The sequence below is a fragment of the Saccostrea echinata genome, unplaced genomic scaffold, assembly GCF_033153115.1.
Source record: "Saccostrea echinata isolate AGI-Se365-2 ecotype Australia unplaced genomic scaffold, CSIRO_AGI_Sech_v1 ptg000016l, whole genome shotgun sequence".
Lineage (NCBI taxonomy): Eukaryota > Metazoa > Mollusca > Bivalvia > Ostreida > Ostreidae > Saccostrea > Saccostrea echinata.
In genome coordinates this window covers 17,938,325-17,962,966 of record NW_026889765.1, presented here as the reverse complement: position 1 = coordinate 17,962,966, position 24,642 = coordinate 17,938,325, and the positions used below count along the sequence as shown (strand labels likewise).

Sequence of the window (24,642 nt, the reverse complement as noted above, 5' to 3'; positions counted from 1 at the left end):
TACAAAATATGCCTATCAAGGATATATTTAACAACTTTGTTTATCAAAGCTATATATTTGATGAAATGTCTATGGGAGCCATATTTAACAAAAATGTTAATCTATGTTTGAGAGAACAAAATGAATGTCTCTCGAAGCTTTTTTCCAATAATTTTTTTGAGAAAGCTATATTTCATAACATATGTGTATGAAAGCTATATTTAGTCAAATATGTCCATCAAAGCTGTGTTTTAATAAAATGTGCTATCAGAGCTTACATCTATCACAGATATGTAAATGCTGAAAATGACTTTTTACCAGATTTGATAGCCTGTTCAGCTGTATGAATCGCAACAAGGGAAGAAGAACAAGCCGTATCCAGAGTAATCGCCGGACCGTGAAGGTTTAAAAAGTAGGCCACTCTGGCCGATATGATGCTTCGACTAAGTCCAGTCACCGAGTAATTGGTCAATTGCTTCAGATCGTGTCCGGCTACAGCTTCATATTCGCCATTCATTACGCCTACAGGAAAAAAAAATATCTAAACAAAAGATATTCTCAGACTGAAATCTATCTACAAATTCACTACAAAATTGTAGGAAAAATTTTATTTTATGAGAGATTTGTCAATGAGGTTAAAGAATTCTCCCTTCAGGGACTAAAATTATATAAAAAATTTTCCATGTCATGTAAAAATCTTAAAGAGCAGGAAAGGCTGATTAATTTTCAATGCAAACATTTTCAAAATTAAATATTATTCGATTTCCTTCAGCAGAAAGAGATCCTATGCAATTTTTTACACACGAGTATTTGTATTCATATTGATAGTTTTGCTTTTAAATATTTTCCAGAAAAACATATCAAACGATTTTTGGGACATAATATAAATAAAAGATGGTTTCCCTTAGAGGTGATGAAGAAAATACTAAACATAATAATAGGCCAAAATTACGCGCTAAACAGTTATTCAAATACATCCCCAATGATGTGCAGAGAGTTATATCTTTCAATGAAATATATGGAAATAACGAACAGTATTCAAGCTCAAAAGTCCATTGAACATTACAAAATAGGTAGAGAGCAAACAAGGAGCTCCAAAACATCAGAGGTGGGATCAGGTGCCATGGAGGAGTGAGCATCCCCTGCCGACCGGTCACACCCGTCGTGTGCTCCTTGTCATGATCGGGAAGTAACGGGAAAATCCGTCGACAATTTAGTGTGTAAATAATGGCCTAACAATTAGTATGAAAAACGTCAGTCAGCATTTGACTCAATGATAAATTGTATTTGCTAACAAGGTCATGATCTAAATTAGAATGACTTTCCATGGTTTACATTTTCATACATTTGTAAATAGTGAAAACATTATAGAGAAAGACTCAAACTTACCTAAGTACACTCCCGTATCTGATTGATTGAAGTCTGACTTTGTAAATCCGCCATCTTCCATAGCTCTGTAGACACACTCCAGAACTATCTGTTGTTGGGGGTCCATTGTCTTTGCTTCATTCTCCCCAATTCCAAAAAATCTATTATCCCATTGGCTGATTCTGAAAGCATGAAGTAATAACATAAATGATTCAAGTAAATAAATGAGGAAAAAAAATTTGGAGCAAATGAGTGTTATATGTATAAATATTCATGGATCATAAGAAATGTGACCACTATAAATATTATAAATATTCATGGATCATAAAAAAATGTGACCATTATAAAGAAGATCTATCCAAAACTCCTATTGGAAACATAGAGGTGGGATGAGATGCCTAGGAGGAAAAGCATCCCCTGTCGACCGGTCACAGCTGCCCTGATCCCTCTGTATTGAACAGAGTAACCCATACTCAAAAGTAGTATAAGAACAATGGCATATCAATTTATATGAAATGTCAATCAAAATATGACTTAACGATAGGTTGTATTTGCAAACGAGACCATTATAACGACCAGGGAATTTGCAAAATGCGACTTTAAACGAGATTGTTGAAAGTAAAGTAACATTTGTCAGTAGCTTGTCTCTGTTCAGAAATTGATCGTACTCAGAGCATGCCCTTGTGTACCAATGCATTTGGGAGACATAAACACTATATGCAGCAGATAGTGGGATGATACGGCATAAATAAGGGAAGTTGACGATTGAAAAGCTGAAGTCACCTCGTTTGTCATATAGACAATCTAAAAGATTTTAAATATTATGACCAATAAATTATGCCAGTTTAAGGCAATTTCGGGAAGCATTGAACAATTTTTTACAACACTATACATGTGACTGGAAATATAAAGTTTGTGGAAAATAAAGAAAAATGACCTTATTAATTACGTATTCAATTGTTTGATTTTATACCAAAATGGTCAAACGGTAGGCGTATTATATATTCAGATATTCCCGGTATTAATTAAAGATCATGTACAATACCTACAATGTATATGTTTTGATATTTAATAATACACAGTATTCATGTTTTCCAGATAATACATTTTATGCTAAGATTTTGAAGTGTTTTCACAGGATGAAGCTGCACCATTTAGTCATCTGAAAGTTTACAGAAAGGTCCGGAAAGGTGACTGAATGTCAGAGCACCGTCGTTAATCACCTTTCAGTAATCGTTCTGTAAACGTTCAGTAAACTGAATAGCATAGCTTCATCCTGTGTTAAATTTTCGAAAATATTCATTGTGATTTCAAAGAAAACGTTCTTTTAAATCAGAATTTACAATCATTTTTAAAACTCCATATAGGATTTTTCTCCCTTTGAATCTTATTTAGAATGTTTAATTCATTAAACCGAACCAGTAAAATACATATTTATGATTAAAATGATTTATCCTCCATTTTAAAAAAAATGACTTTTTTCGGATCTTGATTTACAAATTTCCTTATCTTTTGTTCCGTATATGCTATGAAATACATTTTCCCAGCCTGCCTGTTTCTTTAAAAGCTAAATCTTAATTTAATCATTTTCAAATATTTATTTTTTTATATAATAACGTGCCCATTTGTACTGATAAGTATGCTTTACAGTTTCGTTTAATGTTTTCAGTAGGAGGTTTATGAATAGTTATTTGATGTGCAATTTCTGTTTTCCAAATTCTTGATACTAGTTTTCAAAATTTGTGTATTTATTAATGCACGTATCTTCTTTTTCTCTTTATTTAGATAATGAGTATTCACTTTTCTGATATCTATATATTCTTTCATTTATTAGGAATTAAAACTACTGAATTTATCCATTACCATTTCTGAATCTTTTATCTCGAATTTGTTGAATATAAAATTTGCAACTGAATTTCTCTCGGAGTCCCACATTCCTATAACATTGTATACATCCCTTGTAGTAAAATATTGCAAGAAAAATACTTCATTTTTTTAATATAACAGTTTATCTGACGTGCAGCCAACTTAATTCTAAACAGGTTGCTAAGAGCATTATTGTATTCTTTAAGCAAATTGTTGTTACAACCGTTATGCTGTTCAATTTCATTCGTTAGACTTACACGCGTAACAACTTAAAATTAACCTAGTTTATACTAGTATGACCATTAAGTTCATTCTATCTACCTTTAAGTGAAAAAAAATACACGATTTCTCCTTAAGATAGTGAAAACGTGCAAAATTTATTGTAAAGCCAATGTACCTTTATGCTTTAAATTTTAAATCAAGTAACTACATGTATACATGTACTTTATTTTTATAGCTGCCCACATACTCTTTGGTAGTTCTAGATTTACTTTAATTTGCGACATTTAATTTTCATTTATTTTTCCAGTAATTTAAAATTTTTCTTATCAAGGTCCCCATGGCATTGAATCTTTGAGTTTAACACTTAAATTTGCCTCATTAAGAACAGATGATACCAAAAAAATGAATAAAGAAAATAAATAGATAAAAATAAATAAAAAAAATGGTTTGATATACATGTTTTTTTACCCTATTTCGGTTGTAAATGATGCAAATGCTAAATTTCTAAAATATCAAGAAACTGTAAACTTTCTACGATGTTTAAAATTCTTCTTTTAGGACACCCTTATAAATCTATACAACTTTTTAATCACTTTTTGGAACATTACTGTGAAACTTGGAATAAAAAATTAAAATCTATGCGGTTAAACGTATTCATTTTATTACTATACTATCATGACAAAAGTCGTTATTTTCATGATTTTTTTGAAAAAAGCCTTTTTGTATCAAATGTCCTTATCTTGATCCGCAGGTACAGGAATTGCATAAAATGTGGCACCGAGAGGCTTTGCATGAAGTTTACAAAATGGAAAAAGTTGAATAAAGCAAACTGTGATCAGTCTTATACATGTTGTAAAAAACACGAAACATGGCAAGAAATGGACCTCAGAGGCACCAGAGATTTGTTCATGTGTCTTGGAGAAGTTAGCAGTCCCAGTTGACCTGTCACACCCACCGTTAGGCCCTCAAACATGCTTAAAGGATATACAGATCGCAAGACCGTACACGAGAATAGGCATAGCCTAGGTCATTATTTTAGATTAAATTTTTGAAAAAAGAATATGTTTTTCAAATCTAAAAGTATCTTAACGTGCTTTAGTTTAATTATCCATCCTTTTTAACACCGTGATGTTTGTTATTTTAAAATTAAGATAGTCATAATTCATTAAGTGATGTCTATTCTAACGACTAAGACCAAAAACTTAAGTTGATTGTAAAATTTTGCAAAATCAATGATTCTGTTTAAAATTTCTAGCGTAAAATATCTTACTACACTCCTTTTAAAAAGATTAAAACCATTTTTAATATAATGTAAATTAAAACATTATTAGCAGAATTAAACTTTTGTCTTTAGTCTTAGAAAACACTTGCTGTGGCCTTCAACTCGACATTTAGATATATCGACGACGTATTGTCAATTAACAATGGCTATTTCCATTCTTATGTCGATACGATATATCCTTGTGAACTTGAGATAAAAGATACCACAGAGTCTGACACATCTGTTTCATATTTGGATATTTTACTTGAAAAAGACGTTAATGGTAATCTAACAACCAAGCTTTATGATAAACGTGATGACTTTAACTTTTCAATCGTCAACTTCCCTTACTTATGCATCAATATACCTTCATCACCTGCATACGGGGTATATATCTCTCAGTTGATTCGATACGCAAGAGCATGCTCTACGTATGTACAATTTCTAAAACGAGGTAAATTATTGACAGATAGGTTGATGAAACAGGAATATCAGCTGTCTCGTTAAAAGTCATCATTTCGTAAGTTCTATGGTCGATACAATGACCTTGTCAGCAAATACAATTTATCATTGAGTCAAATGCTGACTGATGTCTTTCATACTAATTGTTAGGCCATTATTTACACACTGAATTGTCGACGGATTTTTCCGTTATTTCCCGATCATGACAAGGAGCACACGGCGGGTGTGACCGGTCGGCAGGGGATACTCACTCCTCCATGGCACCTGATCCCACCTCTGATGTTTGGAGGTCCGTGTTTGCTCTGCTCCTATTTTGTATTGATTAATGGACTTTTGAGCTTGAATACTGTTTGTTATCTCCATATATTTCATCGTAAGTTCTCATGTAAAACAGGCCCCTGGTCTTGATATCTTGAAATGTTTTGAACACAAAATTGCTTGTTATAATGCATGTTTATCTCCCATCCTCCCCCAACGCATTTTTAAAATTCATTTCTAACCAATCCAATTCTATTCTATCGAAGCGTGAAATTTTATTATATTTCATTAACTTATTATATATTGTTGTTATTTTTTATCAGGATAATGGGTACTAATACCTCTTATGTTCACTCTTTACCCACATATTCCTATATAAATCTACCTTTAACAAGTCAAACATTTCCAATGCTTTTACTAAGAGGTCCAGAAAATTCGATGTTCAACCGTAGGCGGTTGGGTGAAGGACAATGTTTATGTACACTTTCTTATGCATCCTCGAGAAAATTCGAGCTATATTAAGACACTTAGTCAAGATGTAAGGTGTTTCTTTGTAGTATTCTGTACATCTTTCTGCTTTATAGCGCTAGACTGATTCAGATTTTAAAATTTGAAATATCCCAACTGTATACGAAGAAGAAACTTTATACTCTCAGCTCCTACATTTCACTAATCGGTCCAGCATCGAATAGCTGGACCTCTCATTTAAAAAAAAAATGAAATTTAGATTTTAGTGAAGTTTTATAAAGGAAATACACATGAATTTCTTAACATTAGATCAAAGAAAATAAACTTCCTTTTAACAACACTCTAGGTTTTGAACAGAATATCATAAAGGGTGTTTTTCTTTCTCTTTTGTATTTTTTTTATACCGGTAGTCTGTTTTCAGTTATCGTACATGTATTTCTTTTCTTTTACCAATAAAAATTGCCTTTCTTTTTGACTTTAAAAATACGTATTCATATCTTTCATCAGATGTTGATTTGATAATGTTTTATCTTTTCTTTTTAACATAATTCTTAACTTACAATACAGATCCTGTAATTAGGATAATGGAAAAGTGTTAAGCAGATAAACAATTAAGGGATGTAAAATTGCTTTTCCCAGTAAATGATAAACAAAAACCTGATGAACCATCTAATTGGTGAAGAGTACACAGAAGAAGAAAAAATAAAACTTAAGCAAACTAAATAAAACAAGAATTGATAAAATCATTGCACATACTTTTTTCCGAACCTACGACTTTCCATATGTCCGCGTACGTTTTGCTGCATGTAGGTAAATACTTGCTTTTCAAGCTTTAGGGGTAGCAGCACGAGAACAAAAAAAAAAAAAAAAAAAAAAAGATAAAGAGAGAAAAAGAGAAATGTTGATAGATTTATCTTTCCTACCCTGAAACTATTCCGGCTTTCCTTACATATGTTCTTCCAGGTGCATCAGGATTACTGTCAAAAAAGGCGTCAACATTAAACCTTTCCTTTGGAATATCCTGTATATGATCTTCGCCATTTTTTAGGACCCGCCAAAATTCTTCCAGGCCATCAGCTCCGGGAAACTTGCAACCAACCCCTACTATTGCTATGGCGTCCTGTCCGTTCATTTTTTCAAATTCAAAATCACATTCATCTTTGATAACATATTCAAATCATCAATCTCTTTTGAGTTGAATGAAAAGTTTAAAATGTGTTTGACTTTATTTTTCTTTACATTTTCTTTTTTAATAATGATGTCAGGTACGGTATAAATTATCATTGGATAAAATTTTGATTGACACTAAGTCGCCGAAATGGAGTGGGATGGTAAAATTTACACTCCGCAGAACAAATCAACAATCAAAAATAGTTAACAACATTGAAAGATAAATTTGTGCTTTTTAGAAATATCGTTATGACATTTTGAAAATAAGAACTCCCGATTTTTAAGAAATTCATCGAAGTAAAACACATATCCGCCTCTTCGATAATCTACACCAATCAAACAGCACTACTACTTGTACGTATATCATTTAAAAAGACAGCACTATTGAACTGGATACATATCATATAATGTTGATAGTAGGTGTGTGAGTAATATCAAGAAGCGAGGACTGGAACGAAAAAAATATTTCAAAAATTATTCTTTCAATCATACATTATTCAAAACTTGAAATGAGATTTCTGTCTTTGTAAAAATCAGAACGAAAAAAAATTATGTATTATTTATTAAGAATAGACACTTAACCAAAATGAAAAGATAAATTAATGGGTTTTTTTTTTTATTTTGTAGCTACAAATAAACACTTCTTGCAAATATAATTCTTTCATAGCTAAACTAAGCATAACCTGATGAAAGAAAAGGAATTAAATTAATCAATTTGGATAAAATACAATATACTAAGTAATAATGATTTATACATCTCTGACTTGTAAAATTACTATGTATGATATAGATATTTTGTTATGACGGCTTAAAAATTGGAATACATGTAATTTTGATATACATGATTATATATTAAGTATATATCGTCATTTTCAGATTATCTAACAGATATCCAAAAGCAATTCTCATTATTCCTTTATATTCCGTTTTTATGCTAGAAAACTTAGTAATAGATCTTTATAAGAAAGAAGCAAAAATTTTGATATCTTGATTTATTAAATCGATGGAAATTACTGAAGATAAAAGAGTCGACTATATGTCAATTATCATGTTGTATAATTGCACTATTCGAGATGTACCTTTAACTTTTTCTGGGCACAACAGGATTCACTTGCATTCACTATTTGTAGAATCGTGACGGATCGTTCATGTAACGTGCTTAATCGTGCATGCATCAAATTAAATCGTTTCGGTTTTTAATCGTGCTTGTAGTGCAACATACACGTTTCCTTTTAACAGTTTTTCTTATCAGAAAATTAAAGGCAATGATCTTTAAAAAAAAAAAAAACTTGCTTATTGACGGAGTTTTGCATTGAAAAAAAAAAATCAGATCATCGTCTGCAATATAAGATTAAATGTACTAAGTAGCAATACGTATAATTTTAGGTACTTTCATTATAAATATATATATATATATATATATATATATATATATATATATATATATATATATATATATATATATATATATATATATATATATATATATATATATATATATATATATATATATATATATATATATATATATATATATATATATATATATATATATATATATATATATAAACTATTTATGTGATTAAAATTGTTGTATTTGTTATAGGCCAGTCATGCAGATTATCTGACCATTCGATGTTGAAAATAGATTTGATATAATTTAACACCTTTCTCAAAATACCTTACATATTTTTTCATCCCTCCCCTCTTTCAATCAGGATTCTCATGTTCAAACCTTAATTACATTCGAGGAGATATTGTATTATTCGAAAGGACAATGTACAAAAAATTTAAATACCGGATTCAATATGTCCTAACCTACTAACACAAATAGAGCATTTCGACATCTTTTACAAAAAGCTGTTCGGGGGTGTATAATGTTCTTAATGGTAAGGGTCATTACTTCAACCACAAAAGCATAAAAGAAAAGTACCTAGAAACACGAATAACCAGAAAAGGCTCTCATATTTGTTTCTGGGAATCTATTCTACAAGTCATATTTTTGAAAGTTTTTAGGTATTAAGAACTGAGTTATATGATTTTTTTCTTTTCACTCAAAGCATACAAAAAGAATACTTGGGGAGGAGGACCAAATGAATATTCTTTGACAAGCAGAGTTGCTGAGGGGTCTTAAACGTAAATAAAATTAGTTTATTATTGCAAAGTTTACACATGCAAAATTATTGGGGGCACCCTCTACTCCTTGCGCCATGGTTAGTACTTAACGTTGATAATCTTGCATATATGAAATCAACGTTATTATAGTAAAAAAAATGGGTTACAGAAACTAGATAGAAAGTCTTTAATCTTTCCGTTTGGAGAAATTTCTGAATATGTGTGTTTTACAGTACGGAAAAGTATTAGTTTTTTTAGCATTTTAAAATCTTATCAAAACGAAAACTTTAGCCCCAAACTTGATGGTATTCCATTTGGGTAAAAAATGTATGACCTTGTAAACTTTTCAAATTGTTATGAAGTAGCCCAAATCAGGAATGACTATTTCATAACTTTAAAGCACTATATGCAAATGAATTTTAATCATATTTTAAAATTTGAATTTGAATTCAAAGATGACAGTAACCACAAAATTTACAACATGACAGTTAGATGTCATATTACAAATTCGCATAGTTGCCACCAAGCAAATACAAAATTTACAAATGTTCATGTATATGATTTTAAGACGTGTGCAATATAATTTTTTGAACGGTTATGTTTAAAGGAGAACTATCGTTTGATGAATTTCGAAGTAACTAATCTTCATTAAAGAGAGTAATCAAATATAATGGTTCTTAGAACACTTTCTGAATTTTATCCTTATCTTTGTAGAATGAGTCACTGCATCTACATTGTAGTATGTATTAAAAAGTTGCCATTCATTTTAGTAACATCCAGATATTCCCCTTTACTGCTGAATGATAATGTACAGAACTGTTGTAATACTAAGTTACCATATATTTGGTCATTTTTGATAACATTATAAAGTTTTTTATGGTTGAGTTTAGAGCTTAATTGTGAGAATTCATATTGAAAGGTGAAATGAAACGAAATATAGAGATAACGAACAGTATTCAAGCTCAAAGTCCATTTAGACAGTACAAATTTGGAGCAGAGCAAACACGGACCTCCAAAAACATCAGAGGTGGGATCAGGTGCCATGGAGGAGTGAGCATCACCTGCCGACCGGTCAAACCCGCCGTGTGCTGCTTGTCATGATCGGGAACACGGAAAAAATCCGTAGACAATTCAGTGTGTAAATAATGGCTTAACAAATAGTATGAAAAACGTCAGCCAGAATTTGACTTAATGAAAGGTTGTATTTGCTGACAAGGTCATTGTATCGACCATAAAACTTGCGAAATGATGACTTTAAACGAAACTGTTGATATCCTTGTTTCATCAACTTGTTTGTCAATAGCTTGCCTCGTTTTAGAAATTGTTCATACGTAGAGCATGCTCTTGCATATCGAATCAACTGGGAGACAAAAAACCCGTATGCAGGTGATAAGGGTATATTGCTACATAAGTAAGGGAAGTTGACGATTGTAAAGATTGAAGTCAGCAAGTTTATCATAAAGTTTTATTGTTAGGTTACCATTAAAGTCTTTTTCTAGTAAAATATCCAAATATGAAACAGATGTGTTAGACTCTGTGGTATCTTTTATTTCAAGCTCACTGGGATATATCGAGTAGACATATGAATGGAAGCAACTATTGTTATTTGATAATACGTCGTCGTTATATATAAATGTCGAGTTGAAGGCCACAGCAAGTGTTTTCGTCTTCTCATGTAGACATTTTTGAATAAATTCTGCTTCATATGATTACAAAAATAGGTCTGCTACATATGTAACAAGGAGACGCAATTGGTACCCATGGGAATTTCAACAGATTGTTGAAAGACCTGATCTCCAAAAACTACATAGATATTGTCAATCAGAAACTCAAGTATCTTTTTAATACCAACTTCAGAGTACTTGTGTGTACAATCAGAATGCTTTTTAACAAAATAATTTTGCAAATATGTCAAGGTAAGAATATTTACGAGTTCCATTTTTATTAAAAAAAGCATCTGTCTATGATGCCAAAAAGCCTGGACTTTAATTTATCCTTAGGAATGGTTGTATAAAGTGTTGAAAAGTCGTACGTTTTGATACTATTGATTTTGTTAAAATTTTGTGATTTCAAATTTTCTAAAAGGTATGACAGGGATTCAATGGGCCGACTTGGGTTTCCATTGTGCAATACTTCCCGCAGCATAGTGAAGTAAACCGTATTTACACTTTTTATTTACTTGTATTTGTAATTTAAATAAAATACTATGTAATTTTAATTACTTTTCAATTACATTAATCTTAATAACTATAAATATTTCATATTCATGATCTAATTGGCAAATATCTCCACAACAGCAACATTGTACTGTCCTTTTTACCTGCAAAAAAAAAAAAAATATTTTTTTGTGGACTGATTATTACAAAACTTAATAAGTATGACGCGTTTCAAAATCATACCAGAAAATTGGTACGGTAGTGTTTGTGGATTTTCTCTTAGGGCGTATTTAATCAGAGCACTCTGTACTAAATTTACAACAGTTTCCTTTTTGCCTTTATTTAACAGATAGATTAGCCACACATAAAGCGGAAACACTGATCCACAATATTAAGGATAAATATCGAATCGTGGAATGTATGAAATTTATCCATTAGAAATTGTATCCTAAACAGCTTGTGAATTGGGGCAAATACTTTCTCACAAATTTTTATACTCTTGTTTACATTAATTTCACAAATAGTTTTGATCGAGAAATATAAATCATGTCATGCATTTCCTTCTTTTGAAAAGAGAAAAATTAATGTAAATGATTTTCTTGTAGCACTTTAAAGAAATAATAAACATATAAATGTCACCTCTTATTATTAAATTCTTTTTTAAATTTGCATTTTATTTGTGACCATTTTATTTTTTCCGTTTCAGAGATCGCATTTTCAATTTCTTCGAGTTTTCTGAAATTAAGATCAATGATGTCTAGCGTTCATCAGAATATATCTGAGAAATTTTCTACTAGCGAAATTGATCCACTTCAAAGTATTCAGTATATATTGAAACATTCGAATGTATTTTCTTGACTTCAGGAGAAATACACACCATGCAGATAAGAATTCTCCTTATTTCTTTCGATGAAAAAAAAAAACAAAAAACAACTGATTGAGGCATAAATTACACATACATCTTTAAAAAACCGATTTATATTATTATACATTTTACAATATTTTAAAGAGAAAAGAGTAAGTATACCTAAATTAGAAAGTTTAATTTGTAGCACTAGAAATTAAAATCCAGATTTAATCTTATAATCTTTCGAACCAGAATACATGTATATATGATAATTATCATGATGAAAAAGGTGAAGATTAAAGAGTAATCGATCTCAAAAATCTTTTAAACAATATAAATTTGTGAACAAGACATAAAACTGGGACCATTGGAAATGTATATTACAAATTAGCTAAAACCTGCTCATAGTCATGCCCTATGATTAACTCATCTTAATTTCCTTTTACAGGGTGTTTAAATATATGTTTCCATTACAAACTGGTATAGATATAAATCATATAAATTTATTTAAATAACAGCTTGCGGGGCAAAATTAAACAATAAAGACATTTCAACGTGACAAATCTATAAAGGAATAAAAGGCATTTATGTCATTAAGAGTTATGTCTCTTATCAGAGTATCAATGAACCTTAAGTATTTTTGTTTGATATTTGTAAAGGAAAATTGATATGAAAAAAATATGCAAGATTACAGTATTGTACAGTATGTAACTATAAATATGGATAACAGTAAGTATACTTGGAATGTTCTTTCTTTAAATGTAAGGAAAATATTCCAAATAATCACTCACCTTAAATGAATAGGCTGTTAAAAGTGTATGGGAAAATGTAATTGTAGTAAAGAAAAATTTATTACGACTAATTTTGCTACAACTTATTTGCTTCTATAAAAAGTAATATTTTATACAAACACACACAAATGAAATAATATTGTTGCAGAAATGATTGCAACGCTCTTATGTTATTCTTACTCCCATGTCAGTTTATTTTCAGTTTATCATCCAAATTGCAAGTGACTAATGCAGCGTAGCTAGGAGTTCTTTTCCAAGTTTCCTTCAATAAGTAAATTTTACATATTGTATATTGTTAATATTGTTTAAAATTTAAATGTGCTTGTTCGTTTATTCTTTAACGTCCCTCTCGAGAATTTTTCACTCGTATGGAGACGCCACCACTTGCCGATGGAGAGCTGCAAATTTTGACCTATACTCGGCACTTAGGGCTATTGAGCAGTGAGGGATCTTTTTCGTGCCAGCACCTACTGCGACACGGGACCTCGGCTTATACGGTCTCATCCGAAGGACCGGTCTCCACGTCCCACGGTTGGATTTAAACCCGCGACGTAAGGATTACGTACTCCGCGACTCTAAAGCGAACGCTTTAACCACTATGCCACACATTCGACAAAAAGTTAAAATAAGTAAGATATTAGAAACATATTTAAAATAAATATTTAAATTATTTTCTTTCACGAGAACTAGATGAATAAGGAGAATTAGTTCTATATCCCCTTATAAAATATACAAATTAGTAATTCCCCCTACATAATAATGATAATGATAATGAAGATTTTTTTTCTCGTTTGGAATGAAGAAAAACCGTTTTGTAACAGAACACCTGATCTCCTGGTAGATATCAAGTTATTTGTTTCTTCCAAAGACGAATACTCTACTTTAATAGTTGTACTTCAGGACAGGTCCATCCACAAATAATTGCTCTACTTTTTCATATCTGATTGCTAACGCACGAAATTAAGACAAATGGAATGCAAGAAGAAAAAAGTATGTAATTTTAAGCCAAATATTAAAAGATTATATTTAAACTGAATTAAATTTACATCTGCTAGAAAAAGTTTTCTTAGTTGTTGAATTTTGGCTTTAAAGACTCAAGAAAGATCTTTAAATTTTCCAAAATTGCATTCTAACTTTTCAGTTACTAGACTGACACGTTATAATATGTTATATGAAGTTTGCTCAGAAAAAAAAAAAATATTTCCAACTCTTCAAAAGCTGAAGGAAAACTAATCTTGAATGTATGATACATAATATATATATTTACTTTATTTTAACCATTTCGTGTAATTTTGATGTGAAATCGTCAATGTTAATGTCTTTTGTCTCTGATTTTACATTTGTTTCGAATTGTTTTTGAATAATAAATCAGATATTTGTTTAACGATTTTGATTTAAATTGCTTATTGACACACTGGCGTCCATTGAAAAAAAAAGAAAGATTTTGACAACGACAAACTTTAGATGGGCTGCAGTGACAAACGCTATCTGGCATCAAGGACAATGACCTTTCTGGGTGAAAAAGAAATTTCTGACCCAGTTGTTTTGTTCAGTCGATTAATTTTGATGTTAAGGATATTCTACTTGTACTTTTACGCCTTGGTTGATTTTCAGAGTCCAAGTTATTGGACCTTGATAATGACCAACGTCTCGGTTGTTACGAAGTAAGGCCACTTCTTGTATGAACTTTTCTGTAAGAACTTGTATAATTTTATAATTTTTACAAATTTCAGCTAAAAGGAAATGTACTTAAAACGTATTGAATGGCACAAATCCACACAGGTATCAATAATCATAATTTGCATTTAGAATTGATTCATTTAATATCTTTTTCAAAATTTAAATAAGATTACAAAAAACTTTTATATTTGTCAAAAGTATATAAAATTGAAAATCAAAATTTTGTTTTCAAAAAATGACTACTGATACCTGCACTGCTCAGAGCAAGCTTAAGTAGACAAACATTTAGGGCTGCGCAATAATATCGATATTCCGGTATATTGCGATTCGTTAACAAAAAATATCGTATTGCAATACGTTTCTTCAATACCGATATACCATCAAAATGCTGGGGCTATAGATTTATAAAGTAAAATATGAAATTCAAGGTTTCAGAAACGTTTTCAATCCTGCCAAATAGTTCCAAACGGTAAAGATTTCTGATGTATCCTTGCATTTCGTTGCTAAACTGTAGTGACATCAACTAGAACTTTTTTGTTACAACGTATTTATAAAAGTTTTGTATACACTCTGCTTATAAATGAAGGTTAATAAAATAAGAAAAAGCATTTTTTCTGTTATTAAAAATATTGCAATACATATCACAATACAGTTACAAATATCGCAATATATCGCAATTCCAAATTCCCGACCGATACCCAGCCCTAGACATTTAATGATGCTTAGAATGTACACATTTTCCACCTACAAACTGTCATTATCCATTTACACACGGATGTGTTTTCGTATAAAGATAACAGATAATTTAGGGTATGAATTTACAACAAACTATAAGGTTTTTATATCAACATTTGGAAATAACTAAATGTCGCCGGCAAAATGAGCCCAACCCAGCTTTTAATTTGTCTAAAAGGGAAGACACCTTAATGTCTGAATCGATTTTATAACGTCCAATATCAGGATTAAAGAAATCTTGTTTGAACAGGTAGGAAATATTTCATAATGTTTTATAACCTCACACACTAAAAAAAATACATACTTTTTGAGGAGTAAGGGTTCAAACCAACAAAACTTTGATAAAAATTCATTAAATGTCAGAAATGAAAATGAAAAAGATAATTTTTTTGCTGACAAATGCATTCTTCAATTCTCATTTTTGCTACAAACATTCTATAAACTAACAGCTAAAATTGTTGCAATTACATAAAAATGGAAGAAATATACTGCTCAATTATATATGCAATTTTCAGGCATCGTGATTATATTTTAAATACACAAATATTTTAGTAGATTTTTTAAGTAAAGGAAACATTGTTTAGATAAAAGATAAATAGGTCCGAATTTTAATCAAAGTTGCTTTTTAAAATAAACATTGGTGTCTTTGATTATTTCATTTTCTTTTTTATTCACATTGACTAAAGGTGATCAAATATATGAATGATTTTATTTAATATAAATAGTAAGGAAAAAGTACTGATAAGAAAGGCAAGGTGAATAATTATTGTTATACCTTTAAACATTAGTTCCTATATAAATCTATACTTAAAAAAGTCTAACATTTCTAATGTTTTTCTGAGCGGTCATAAAAAATCTATGTTTGACCGCAGAGTGAGATATTGGACCTGTGGACGAGATTTTGGACTGCTTACGTCACACTGTGGGCGGGATGAGCTAAATCTTATTTGCATTCGTTGGTATGGAAGCCAGCAAAAGATACATGTATGACAAAAATAAAATAAAATAAAATAAAATAAATAAATGAAAGGTATAACAAAATATTTATTGACTGGGTTCTCGGGCAAAATGCGTTTTGTCGACCCCTCGAAAAAACTGTTTGCCTTCGGCCTAACGGCCTCAGGAAAACAGTTTGGTTCTTGAGTCCGACAAAACTCATGTTGCCCGAGAACCCAGTCAATAAATGTATGATATTTGACTTGAAAATACAGACAAACTTTTAGTAGAAATGTTCACAATTTTATAAAGTCGTTTATGGTTGGTTGGAGTCTCTGTATGTGAATTTTATATTGTAATTCCCAACTGTATAAGAGTCAATATTTTATATATTACCTGATTAGTTTCTAGGTAAAGTTAACGTTAATAAGATAATTATCCAGAATCGGGGTATATCAAAATAAGAAACATCATCCCATCTTACAGATAAAAAGAAAGAGAAAATAAATCATATTTCATGTGCAACAAGAGAAAAAAATTATAAAGCTTTCTTTTAAAACATGATGCTATTAATATGCAATTAAACTACAAATCACTAGAATTAAATAAAAGCACAGTAACTGATTTACGCATTTTTTCTTAAATTGATGAATACATATCTTATTGTGGTGATTATTTATTGACTGAAAAACTTTGCTTTTGGATTTAGCTTGCACAGCTCTATGAACAATCTAAATACAACTTCAAACAGAGATGCACCATATTGCAGATCCATAAGAGGAAGTCTAAATTCTCACCCCTAACTAAAATGAACATTCTTTTTTTGGAATTTATTATCATTAGCTATATGTGTTTTCTTTTTTTTATTATCAATACTAAAATACAAAAAGACTAAGCACAAGCCAAGCATGACACTAACATTAGGTAGCATCAGCGTTCAGGTCTAAAGCATTTTTAATTTCAGTCCTCGACTTAAAATGTTGCAGTGATTTTTTTTAATTTGAGTTAGCCATTTCTTATGAAAATTTGGTATGAAAATATGGATGCATACAGTATTAATTCATTATGCAATTAAATTCACTTACGATAACATGAAAAAACAAGGTTTAATTTTACTTTTTCTTAAATTTCAAGAAATATTTCTTCGATGTCGTGTCTGTTCCTATATGCTTTAGAAATCAAGGAATAATGAAACAACGAGATCTGTGAATAGTGTTCAAAGATTTTGATTTAAATTGCCTTTTGACGTATCGGCTCTCATTGAAAAAATTGACACCCACAAAATATCGATGGTCTGTCCTCGTGGCAACTGTCATGTAGTATCAAGGACAATGACCTTTGGGCGGAAAAAATGTTTCAATCTGTTTAACCCGTCCAATCATTTTGATGTGTAGGTTAAGCTATGTGAATTTATGTCTTGGTTGATTTTCATGATCCTAGTTTTTGAAAATCTATAATGAAAATCTATAATGTCTAAATGCCCGTGTATCATGAAAAAGGTGATCGTTTCTTGACATAGAATAGTAGAAAAACAGTACGATATGAACTTGAAAAATTAAAAAAAAAAAAAAAAGCAAATACAATTTATCATTAAGTCAAATGCTGACTGACTTTTTTCATATTAACTGTTAGGCCATTACTTACACACTGAATTGTCGACGGATTTTTCCGTTATTTCCCGATCATGACAAGGAACACACGGCGGGTGTGACCGGTCGGCAGGGAATGCTCACTCCCACCTTTGATGTCTTAGAGGTCCGTGTTTGCTCTGCTCCTATTTTGTAATGTTTAATGGACTTTTGAGCTCGAATACCGTTCGTTATCTCCATCTCAACATATTTCATTTCAGCAAAATGATCATGCATTTGAAAGGTAATGCATGAGACAATGGCATGCGGATATCAATAATCATAATTTGTATATAATATTATTTCAATGAATATCCTTGTCAAAATATAAACAGTCATATATGTATTTCTTAAAATTGTAAACGATTTAAATAAATTTATCAAAAAATTTAAGGTCTCGTATATCAAGGCAGAATAATATTGAAAAGAATAATATTGCATTAATATTTTAAAGTGCGTTTTTCAATGTATTGGCTTAAAAATGAAAAGGAAAGTACAGGATATTTGTGCTGGTACATTCATTTTCTGACAGTTGAAATAAGTTATAATGTTCATTTATATGATTATCTTTTTATCTTACAAATAGAATTTAAAAATGAGTGTTTTTTTTTTGCACAGATGCCAAACAGCAGAGAGTAAATATATTTCTCAAAGATATAATTACAATTTTGTGCATAATGGGATTATCTCGAATGCCAAAATCACAAAAATAATTACTCAGTGATTATATAATTCAATGAATAATTTTGACTGTAGAACATTTCATTTTTCATTTAAAGTTTCTCAATAATATCTTATAAAGCTAAAACAAATTGTATAGATTTATAAGGGTTATGGCTAATAGGAAGACATTTGAATATCATAGAAAGACTACAATTTCTTAAGAGTTTATAGAGATTTTTATGTATACATCATTTACAAACAAAAGAAGTCATAAAATATATCCCAGTTCATGCATAGCTGTATTTTTGTTGTTTGTAGTATGTTTGTTTTTGCAGTAACGATAATGTATGTGTAGACAAAAGTAAATCTGCCCTGCTTTAGCTTTAATTTCTTATCAAAGTTTCTCTTCAAAATACACATGTGTGTCCTTGATAATGGTATTGTACTTTTTCATGTTGATTAGAGGTGATAAAATTAATGACTGAATGATTAGATTAAAAAAAAATGAAAAATGAAATAAAGGTACAAATATTGAAAAGCCATCAGAAAATAAAAATTGCAATTCTATAATTTCGGTCAAGTTTGCACACTGTTGTGTTAATATAATAAAGTACTAACATTTAATACATAGTTAGCAAACAAATCACTGATCTTACATTTTATTGAAATAGGACACCTAGATTGAGTAAATGTAAGAGAAGTATTTTTTTTTTAATTATTTCAGCTCACCAATAGTATATGAAATATATTCATAAATACGATAAGATTCTTAATTGAACTCGTCTGATATATTGATTAACAAAAATAAATTGTGATTTCTAGGCTTGTAAAATGCAGTATACATGAACAAAACCTACACATTATTCATACCTAAAAAATATGTGACCTAAATCACTGAATCGTGGATTCTCTGGGAAGCGTTTGTTTTAAATTGGTCACATCAGCCACGAAACACATCATGCTATATCAAGAAATCGATATTTTTATATCGGTTTAGCAGACAGTTATTTTTCCTTGCAAATTGGGATCTCTCAGAGCATAAAGCTAAAAATAATCTCCATTATATCAGACAAAGAAAGTTTCTGTCAACCGAATGTGAGAGTAACATTATTAAATCCATACTCGGTGTTGCTGGGTTAATATCTTATCAAAGGTAAGATAATTTTTCATTTTCTTGGGACTCACGATTTGCGAGCATTAAAGAATATCTTAAAAGTGTATACATATAATCACGTAATACATAAATTATCTAGCTGAAAATACCGCTACTTGGATTTCATTTTAACTAAAAATATTCCCTTGTTCTTTGTAAAAATCTACACAGAGTTTAACATGAAGTCTAAATCTTTTTCGGAACGAACAAAATTAAGTTATTTTTCCAAATCCCTTCAATGAAATAGAATTTAGATATAAAGGTATATGTATTTAAAATTTCATTTCGTTCAGATATTCTTTTGTGTGCCATTGAAGATGACCCCTGATTTACTACATTGTAATTCATGATCAGTGTTACTTAATTAATGATGAATTTCCTTAATGCCAGATTACCCGTACTCTACTGTATGAACGATCTGTCTCTAGAAAAAAACCCATAACATTTGATTAATTCTGATGTTTTTAGAGATCCGTGTTTGCCTTGTTCCCGATTTGTTGTGTTTCAATAGACTTTTGAGCTTGACTACTGTTCTTTATCCCCATATTTCATCTAGTCTGAGGTATTTAGTAGAACAAGTAGTATAGAAATTTTAATGTTAAAAATATGCTAGCAATATGAAATCAGCACAGAAAACTCTAGAAAAGTGTAATCTATATAATAATTAGATTTTATAGATTATTAACTGCTTTCTTTACATTAATGACCAACAAATACCTCTTGGCGAATTGTGTCTTTTACGAAAAACGAGATTTGTTAAGAACAGATACAATCTGTTCTTGAAGATTACTTCAAAAATTTAAAACTCTTAACTTAAGAAAGCTGAAAAAACAACGAGACCTTTAAATGGCCTTTGCAAAAATTCAGATGATGTCATATACTTTTTACTTAATATTTCTCAAAGCAATGCATATTTTATATTTTTTGAAGTGAAGGATCTTGGTAATACCACGTATGTGTATGTGTGACTGGAGGCACTTTAATTATAATTACTGAACAAGCCTAAGAAACTCGAAAAAGATTATTATTGTTTATGTATGAATTACTTTAATATTTTCAGATAAAATGGCATGTACATGTACTTTGTGCTGCAAGAAATGCCATACAAAATGGGAGGAAATACTGCACAATTTCTTTGCCAGACTTGGTGCCTTCATTTCAAACTATCCTGTACGAATAATGATTTGCTGCATTGTTGTCAACTTGCTTTTGACCATTGGATTGATTAGAATTGAAGTTGAAAATGATGTCGAAACACTTTATACCCCCATAAATAGCCAAGCAATACAAGACCGATCAGAATTACGAAGCCTATATGGAGACCCAACAGACAGCCATTTTCGTTCATATCAACTCACCGACTTTGGATTATACGGCAGTGTGATGATCATTTCAAAACAAAAGACAGATATTAAGACACAAGCTTATGTGGACGAAATAAATAGCATACACAGTGTTATAAATACCTCTATTACTGTAACGGATTCTTCCGGAACTTTGTACACCTATAATGACTTATCTGCGGGATCTGATCCTCTCCAGGCGATTTCTGGATCTATCATTTTATCACAAGCATTTCAAGAAAATTTAGTGATTAATAACGTTACGTATCCTTTCTTCGGCCAAAACACACTTACTCCTTTTCTTGCCAAAGCTGTTTCGAAAAACGGAATGTTGACGTCCACTATTGGCGTTAAATTACAGTACTATCTTAAACAAACCAATGCATCTATGAAAGAATTTTCAAAATCATGGGAAAGAGCTTTTGTATCCAGGCTTGAAAACCTACAGACAAATCTGACAGACATTGCTTATACGTATTCAGATTCCCTTGAAACAGAACTAAACAAAAACACAGATGGCGATATTAAATTCTTTTCGGTTACATTCACCCTAATGATGATATATGCCTCAATTGCCTCATTAACTATTAACTGTAACAACGTGGCTAATCGTATGAATTTAGGATTTGCAGGGATCCTTGCACCAGTTTTGGCCATTGCTTCAGGTTTTGGATTTGTAAGTGCTATTGGAGTAGAATTCACAAATATTGTTGGTGTTATGCCCTTTTTGGTTGTTGGTGAGTAGTTGAAATTTTGGAGATATAATATGCATGCCTTAAACTAATAATCCATGATTTTCCATCTACATATGTATGCACATATGAACATTTTTAAATTCAATTTCATTTGAAATTTAATCACTTTTCCTCTAGTAGAGTATTTTGTAACATGCTTGTAGCTGAGTAGCTGAGTAGATTTCCTCCCAATGAAATGTTTGTTTAGTCTAGTATTCTTTAGTCGTGCATTGCTACATTGTTGATTTAGGTATCGGAATTGACGATATGTTTATCCTCATGTCTGGAATGGCGGACGCCCCTCCACTTACTAAAGTTTCAATAAAGGAAAGGATGAAGTTTATGATGAAGAAGAGTGGAGTAGCTATTACCATTACGTCCATAACAGACTTACTGGCTTTTGTTATTGGTGCAACCTCTGTTTTTAAAAGTATAAGGAATTTCTGCATTTATACAGGTATACAAATACAACAGTTGATTTTTTTTTTCAAATGATAAAACATTATTATATAATTACTGTAAAAGATCATGGTCTTAATTTTTTCACATTTTTCATTCATTTCAGGAGTGTCTGTGTTCTTTTGCTATTTAAATCAGCTTTTCTTCTTGAGTCCGGCTATTAGAATTAATGAACAAAGAACTATGGAGAAAAGACATTTCTGCTGTTCCTGCAAAGTAGTGAAAAGAAAACAAGATTATGAAGGAAAATCAAAATGTTTTCTTCTTTGTGTTCCCGGATCAATCCCAGAAACAAGACTTGACGTCGAAAGTCCTATGGAAAAATACCCTAAAAAATTTATTCTTTTTGTTTTAAATCATACAGTGGGGAAAGGAGTTGTCATTTTAGTATTCCTTGCATATCTTGGAGCATCCATTTATGGCTGTATGAATCTTCAGCAAGGTCTACAGCTTTTCAACTTAGCTTCAAAGGATTCATATTTTTACAAATACAGTCTTTGGGACGAAAATTATTTCACCACCGAACCCATGATTACCCTGTGCGTGACAAAAGTTCAAGATTATCACAGGACAGAAACACAAAACCTGTTAAACTCGGTCATATCAAAGACGAAATTGGACAATTATATCGACGGAAGCGTTGAAATTAATTGGCTTGATAGCTACAAAAAATCCGCGGTTTATGACTCTTCATCAGAAACAAACTTTGTTAATGTTCTTATCAACTTTCTCGGATCTCAAGATGGACAGTCATTTACAAACGATATAGTTTTAGATAAATCTAACTTTAAAATTTTATCATCAAGAATTCATCTAAAGGCCCAAAACATGAAAACGTCGAATGAACAAGGCGATTTTATGAAACGCATGCGTGAAATAACAGATGGTACCGAACTTCCTTGCATTATTTATACCCCAGCTTTTGTATTTTTCGAACAATACGTGCAAATTTTATCCAGTACCCTTCAAACTGTAGGCATTGCTATTGCCGCCATGCTTGTGGTGACTTTTATATTTATGCCGGATTTCAGAGTTGTACTCATTGTATGTATAACCCTTATAAGTATCCTTGCAGGAATATTTGGATTTATGTACTACTGGGACCTCACGTTAAGTTCCATTACTATGATCCATCTTGTAATGAGTGTTGGTTTTTCTGTAGATTTTAGCGTCCATATTTGCCATGCTTTTATGTCAGTTGAAGGGGAGAGTCGAAAAATAATTTTAGAAAATGCCATGGACCGATCTGGAGGTCCTATCGTGAATGCAGCAATTTCAACACTGTTGGGGATAGGTATGCTAGCATTTTCAAGAAGCTATATATTTAATTCATTTGGTATTCTCATGTTCCTAGTGATAGGGTTTGGTCTTATACATGCTTCATTCTTTCTGCCTTTATTTTTATATGCGATCATTCCTTGCATTCATAATTCAGAAATGACAAAAGTAGAACATTCCTCTGAGGATGACTCAGTTCCCAAAGAAAAACCAGTTCCTAGTTTATCAGGAAAGGTCTTCTCACAACAAAGCCATTTATCGCAGGGAATGAATAATTATACTCAAGCAAATGAAGACATGTATTCTAAACATAGAGGGAAATTTACAGACATTGGGGATGGGTACAAAATGTACCAACCCCACAAAAAATATGAAGATTAGATATATTTTCCCCCACAGAATAAGAGAAAGAATGTAAAGCCTTTTCTTCCAGTGCTGCTTTCTATAAAAAGAAAAACAAATTTATCAGTTTTAATGATGGTGGAACAACATGATTATTGAGTTTATATCTTGGAATGCAGCAGAATTTCAAAATAACTTTGACTGTAAGCTAATCAGGTAAACTATATATACATGAATTCCTTAAGAGTCCTAGGCCTCTATACACTGCACAATAAAGAGTTATAATTTTGTCGTATACATGTAATCATGCAGGTAGAGTAATCTGCCCTTTAATCAAAAATGAAATTAATTGAAATGTACGGTTTATTACTTAATTTGTGATCAAATCATGCATTAAAAGCATGTTAATAGATTAAAATGAATAGATTGAACACTTCATTTGCAGGTATTGTGCCCACTTAAGTGAACAATAGTGATTTTTGTTCATCAGTACTTCATTGTCTTGGGGCATTTTTCTGGGGGCAGGGGAGGGGTTTCCTATGAGAAAATGTAATAAAAAGATCAATATTTATACCTTTACACACTGAAATTTTCTCAATGTCCAAAATTTTTTCTCTAGAATATAGAGGGTCCTAAATACATTCTCCGGGGCCCTGGGGGTGGGGCAAACTCAGGAAAAGGGACCACGACCTGGTACATATCAGGAACTTTCATAGGCGGTAATTGAT

The 24,642-nt window shown here is 31.0% G+C and overlaps 2 protein-coding genes across 2 annotated transcripts in view; one reads left to right on the top strand and one right to left on the bottom strand.

Annotated features, from left to right (window-relative positions):
* The window catches only part of LOC133188199 (patched domain-containing protein 3-like), a 58,987-nt gene extending 35,034 nt beyond the window's left edge, over positions 1–23,953 (top strand). The window contains exons 2-3 of the mRNA XM_061323579.1: positions 22,086–22,292; positions 22,401–23,953. Coding sequence (XP_061179563.1) covers positions 22,086–22,292; positions 22,401–23,953 — 1,760 coding nt within the window. The remainder of the gene's footprint in view (positions 1–22,085; positions 22,293–22,400) is intronic.
* On the bottom strand, positions 263–7,016 carry LOC133188687 (putative inactive phenolphthiocerol synthesis polyketide synthase type I Pks15). The gene is made up of 3 exons (XM_061324190.1): positions 6,808–7,016; positions 1,369–1,529; positions 263–501 (listed from the first exon to the last, which is right to left on the bottom strand). Exons 1-3 carry the CDS (start codon positions 7,014–7,016, stop codon positions 263–265), a joined length of 609 nt encoding a protein of 202 aa, XP_061180174.1.
* Positions 23,954–24,642: the final 689 nt, after the last annotated feature.

What these genes read in the sequence shown, in the direction of transcription:
- LOC133188687 (XM_061324190.1), bottom strand. Translation starts at nt 7,016, where the DNA reads ATGAACGGACAGGACGCCATAGCAATAGTAGGGGTTGGTTGCAAGTTT. An exon ending in AAAGCCGGAATAGTTTCAGG is followed by an intron (nt 1,530 to 6,807) that starts GTAGGAAAGATA and finishes TCATGCTTTCAG; the next exon opens with AATCAGCCAATGGGATAATA. An exon ending in AGATACGGGAGTGTACTTAG is followed by an intron (nt 502 to 1,368) that starts GTAAGTTTGAGT and finishes TTTTTCCTGTAG; the next exon opens with GCGTAATGAATGGCGAATAT.